General features: G+C 38.2%; 1 protein-coding gene across 1 annotated transcript in view; it reads right to left on the bottom strand.

Moving 5' to 3' along the window:
* The window catches only part of kpna4 (karyopherin alpha 4 (importin alpha 3)), a 32740-nt gene that overhangs the window by 7454 nt on the left and 19286 nt on the right, over positions 1 to 6000 (bottom strand). The window contains exons 9-11 of the mRNA XM_020512069.2: positions 5083 to 5252; positions 4926 to 4970; positions 421 to 552 (exon numbers count right to left, since the gene is read on the bottom strand). Coding sequence (XP_020367658.1) covers positions 421 to 552; positions 4926 to 4970; positions 5083 to 5252 — 347 coding nt within the window. The remainder of the gene's footprint in view (positions 1 to 420; positions 553 to 4925; positions 4971 to 5082; positions 5253 to 6000) is intronic.

The following is a 6000-nucleotide window of genomic DNA, read 5'->3' as shown; positions in this document are numbered from 1 at the left end:
GGGAGTGAAAAGAGGTGTGTGGCAGCGCAGAGGGCAACAGATGCAGGCCAGGGCACAGGGGCAATAAAGGTGTGGTGGTGGGGGGGGCAACGACAGAGATGGGGTGGTGGTGAGGAGGGAAATAACAAAGGGGAGAGGGCGGAAGAAGGGGGAGACCAGGTAGCAACTAAATCTTCTGCAAACTCCAGGTCACGAGACCACAAGACTCAACTCTGGGATTCCGTATAATGACCAGACACATCCTCTCCGAAACACAACAGAAACAATGATTCAAAATTAAAATAGACCAATTATTCCACGTTTGTGTATACTGTGCTCATCTTTAAACTTCTGATAAATAACATTACAAACATATAAGATTTCATTTAAAAACAAATGCTGAGAGAGAAAAATTCACAGCTCAGATAATTATATCCTTACCTGAACTTTAACTTCCTGATGGCTGAGTAGGGGCACCAAATGAGGAACTATCCCTGAATCTATAACCATCTGAATCTGCTCATTTCCAGCATCTGTTAGGTAGGACAGGGCCCAAACAGTGTCTACTAAAATCTGAAGTTCACAACAACAAACATTTAGCATAAGCACTATGAAAACCACCATCAAGAAACCTTCAGTTTTAAATTTAATTCAGCAGGAAGTGGAAAATCAACAGTGTGACAGGATGCTAGTAAATTACTCCTCAGGCACAAGAAATGTTTTATTCACTGCACACTCGGTGAATGTATCACCAATTTACAAAATAAAGAAACATATAAAAACCCATCCATCTAATCAAGTACTAAACTTTTGTTTGTTTACAAGCATTCTGCTTACATCAGTCACGTTCTCAGTTATGGTTTAGTCACATTTCAGTTTCAATTTCATCCTCAAACTATAAATGTGTATCAGTTTATGGAGAAATTGAACTTGCATCAGATTTTAGACAAGTAAATATTGAAATCAACAAATTACCTTTTTCTAAAAAATTGAGTTAGAAAAGATTAATACTTGTCAAGAACAATAAGAGTGAAGACAGTGGCAGGGAGTAAAGCCAAGCACATAAGGTGGGAAGGGTGTGGGAAAAACAGGGTCAAAAAAAGGAGGCATTTTTTCTTCCCTTATTCTACTTAGATTTCCTTTCAAAAAGCATTTCTTATTCTTGACTATGTATGTAGAAAACAGCCCCAAAAGGAAAGAGATCTTAATCATAACAGTGATAACAAGGTGTAGAAGCTGGATGAACTTCTGATAAAGTAGGCCAGGCAGCAATCAGAGAAATGGGAAAGCTGACATTTCGGGTCTGGACCCTTCTTCAGATCCATTTCTGAAGACGGGTCCAGACCCGAAACGTCAGCTTTCCTGCTCGGCCTGCTGCGTTCATCCAGCTGTACACCTTGTTCTCTCAGATTCTCCAGCATTGGCAGTTCCCCCCATCTCTTAATCATAAGTGTTGGGCAGAAGGATGGCAGACTTGGCGATAAACTAAACCAAGGCTGAGTTTGCTGCAATTATTGGCAGAAACAAAAAAAAGGACAATTCAAGTGTTTTGTGTCTAGAGGAAAGAGATTTATTAAAAATTCCTACACGGGTCGAGGGCATCTATTGCCCATTTATTGTCCATCCCTAATTGGATGGACACGTAGGCCAGACCAGGTAAAAGTTGGCAGTTTCCTTCCCTGGAGGACATTAGTGAACCAGATGTGTTTTTCTAAAAATTGACAATAGATTTATGGTCGCCATTAGACTATTAATTGCAGATTTTTATGGAATTCAAATTCCACCATCTGCAGGATTCAAACACAGGCCACCAGGGCATTACCTGGACCCTCTGGATTAATAATCCAGCAACAATATGCTAGGCCATCAACTCCCCTGATGGAAACAAAATGATAGGAAGGGAAATGGATACCGAGCCAAACAAATACAGGTTGTGATGGTAATAATGGACAGGGAAAAACAAGTATGAGCAATTGGGATGAGAATCAAGCAACTGCATAGCAAGTTTTCAAAATTTTCTATTGCAACTACACTATCTTCTGTTCCTTACAAACCAACACCATCTCTAAAGAAATGGAAGAGTGATGATGAAGAGACACAGGGTGTAACAGAAATATGAACACACAGGCTACAAGGGGAAGCATGAGACAATATATTGAGTTATAAAAGCATGCAATTATATATTGCCTTTGATGTACAAAAACATCCAGAAGATTCTTCATTAAGGCTACTAATATTTAAAACTAAAGCAAAGGTGTAGATAAATAAAACTGACCAGAGAATTAATTAGAGGTGGATTTTAGCAGCCAGGGTGGCAGTGGTATTAAATACATGAGATGGAACTGAAGCATTTAAGTGCCGAAATTCCAGAGATTGAGATATACATAGCTAAATGCAATGCTGACAATAGTGGGGCAATGGAACATAATCTTGCATAAGAGCCAGTTCGAGCAGCAAAACATTTCTGGGTCAGGGCAGTGAGAGAGGAAAGGAAAAGGTTATACAAAGGCAGAGAACATGCAATATCATAAGAGACAGTTTAGTTGAATATTAATAATCCAAAAGCACACTCCAACATTTTTGGAGCACAAGACAAAAATTACACTCTTCTGATTTGAACTGGAAAATTTGAGTCAGTAATGAAAATACTTTTATTAATGTTCATAGAAATTACAAGGTAGGCCATTTAACTCAATGACAAAGCTTAAATGATCAACAGAGCAACAGTTCTAATTTCATTCATTCACCATGGCCCTAAAAACCTGAATCACTTCACATCATCCACCTCACTTATTTAATGTATCATGGTCTGTACAGCAATTAAATTTTATAGACAATCCTCAAAAACCTCTAAAATTGTTTCTGGCTTTCTCACTGAAGTATCTTACAATTAATTTCAGAGATGTAGCTTGCCTTTCTAGTTGGTTGAATTCATGGTCTAATTCCTTCAATATTTCAAACATTTTAGTAAAATTATTCCTTAATCCTCTCTCTTCCAATGGGTGGGGGGGGGGGGGGGGAAGTAATTTCTTAAGTCCTTTATCATACCAGGCTACAGCTAAATTAATGCACATTGTCTTCTAATGGTTCAGCACCCACCTTAAAGGGTAAGCATCACAACTTGCACACAGCATTTATATAAGTCACACCATCAGATTTTTAAGTTCTGCACCACATGCTGCAATTCAACAGTCTTTTAACTTTAAGGAGTTGAGGTGTTGGTTGAGTCCTTAAGGTAATGCTTTCAATGTTGTAGATATATTAGACCTCAGAATTACAAACATAAACAAATTGCTGGAGAAACTCAACAGGACCAGCAGCATCTGTGAAAAGAAAGCGAGTTAATGTTTCAGGTCCAGTGAACCCTCTTCAGAAGGGCTTGAAGAGTCACTGTACCCAAAACATTAACTCTGCTGAGTTTCTCCAACAATTTCTGTTTTTGTTTTAATTTCCAGCGTCTGCAGTTCTTTATTTAGTTTCTTAAAAAATCTTCTACATCATTAATCCTTGTCCCAAACATTTGCTTTATCTTGTCCGCCAAATAGAACACCCATTCACCCAAATTGTCACTTTTCTGTCCAACAACACAGCTCATCAATACTCACTTACAGCTTCTTTTGGTCCTAACAGTTATTAATTAGTCAACAAATTATGGCACCAATTCCCTTGCCCTATATCAAAAGCATTGATGTATACTGATTAGGAAAGATTCCAAATCAGAGTCCAAAAAGACACCAGTCCCGATTTCCAACCATTTTCTCCTTGCTAATGTGTTTGCAATGCCACTTGCTGCTACTCCCTTAATTTTAAACCCACGAATTTTCTCCAATAATCTCAAGTGTGGTACTTTGGAAAGATTTCCTGAAGTCTACACGAACAACATTCACTGAATTTCATCCATCTCCTACATTTGTTAACAAACTTGGAGGTCTTTCAAGTCGTTAAGCATCATTTTACTATCCAAAATCCACCATATTACTTGCAATCACTTCCTTTTCATCCAGATTGTTTCTTAAACTTCTTTACAATAAAAAGATTAAACCAAGTTTTGGCTACTACCAATGGTGAACCTGGATTAGCTTTCTCTGAATTCCATTTTCTTCACAATCTTTACTCGTATCTAATTCACTGTAAGAAATGCTACAGCGTAGCACACAGGTTGAACATAAATTGGCAAAGAATAGATGATCTGCTTAGTCAAAAAGATTTCTTCTAAATATTTCGTATGTACAATATACAAACTGACAAATCGCAGATAATTGTTCAAGATGCAACAACTTCTTAAAATCAAAGCTAAAACTACATGATCTATCAAATGAGTTACCCAATGGTAATAAGTGCACTATTTAAACATTGCACAAATCGCTAAAATTTTGACTTGCAGAACAATTTTATCATGCATTTACTGATGGGAAAACTGTTTCAAAGGAAGATAAACTGATACCAATTAATTCAACATGAAGAGAGGTGGCTGAAAGTACACAAAAGCATATTGCTATCAGGGGCTGTAAAGACGAAGAGACAAGTCAGATGGTGGAAGGATTTAAGGAGAAAGTACCAATGCGACGTCAAGACAACTGCAGTTGGCCAAAAAAATTGGACGTGGGTTGGGATACAAAAGGAAGTTTGATCAGAAGAGTGGGAGCTAGTTGCTTCCACAGGGAACTAAAAGAAATCTAAAGAAATGCACTTTCAGTCTTCCAAAATATAGCAAACCATTCCCATTTTTAAAAAGAAAGACTCTAAACACTTAGAGACAGCAAGAACTGCAGATGCTGGAGTCAGAGATAACACAGTGTGGAGGTGGAGGAACACATTTCTGAAGAAGGGTCCCGACCTGAAACGTAAGCTTTCCTGCTCCTCTGATGCTGCCTGGCCTGCTGTGTTCCTCCAGCTCCACACTGTTATCTTTGACGCTGCACACTTGCTGACTTCATAATACTTACATTAACATCTGTGTGGTGGATGAGCACGCATAAGGCTGGAAGAATCTAGGAAAGATTTTTGTTTAGAGTATGGTTAGTGTCAATTTAAGCTGAAACAATTCAGCTTGAAGTTATTTTTAGAATTGCAAAACAAACTGACAAACTTCAAATTACTTACCTCCTGAATTGTTTCCATTGGCGGGGGAGGGTCTTTATGGCGGCAAAGATTAACCATCACCCACGTGACATTTCGAAGAAAGGTAATAGGTATAGATGGACTAATGAAAGCAAGTAGGGGCTTCACAACTCCCAGACTAATTACATAATCTCTGCACTGAGGGCCATCCCCTATTTTTAAGCAATCGAGAAAAAAAATTCAGTTTCATTACACAAAGCACAATGTACAAAATGTCAATTCACATGCAAGTGACAACCTATTCCACTGAAGACCTAAAAGGCAGACCATACATTTCACACCTGCAGAACATCTGAAAGATGCAGTTACTTTTGTTAACAAACAAGAGTCAGCTGCATATAGCAAACTCTAACAGTGATGAAATAATCATTCTCTTTGAAGGATGAAAGTTGGCCAAGTCAAGTGGATGACTGCCTGCTTTTCCTCAAAACATGGCAGTGATCCTTCACACCTTAACTGGGTCTTAGTTTAACGTTTCGGCTGAGAACGGCATATCTAATTATGCAGCACTAAGCACTGCACTGAAATATCAGCTCAGATAACGTGCTCGAGATTACATACATGAATACAACCTGACGAGGACACCCGAATGACAATGTGGCATGCGAGTCATATTTAGGCTAATTTCCCACTGCAAAACAAAGTAGAATCTACCACAACAACTTGTCAACTGGCATAAAATATTAGCTAATAATGTACAGCAAACTTGGTTTTAACTGGCACATTTTGAACTGGCACTCTCGATAAGCCGGTAAAAGTTATATATGTCAAATACTGGAAGTTTAGTGTTTATTGCTATCTCCGTGATGTCCAAGTAGTCAGTTGAGAACATGATTGAAAAGGCTGTGTGCTAGTTTTATTTAAGGTAAAGTTGCATTATTATTTCAATGATTTATGCTG

The sequence above is a fragment of the Rhincodon typus genome, chromosome 13 (assembly GCF_021869965.1).
Source record: "Rhincodon typus isolate 14 chromosome 13, sRhiTyp1.1, whole genome shotgun sequence".
Classification (NCBI taxonomy): Eukaryota; Metazoa; Chordata; class Chondrichthyes; order Orectolobiformes; family Rhincodontidae; genus Rhincodon; species Rhincodon typus.
This window is presented reverse-complemented; position numbering and strand designations above follow the sequence as displayed.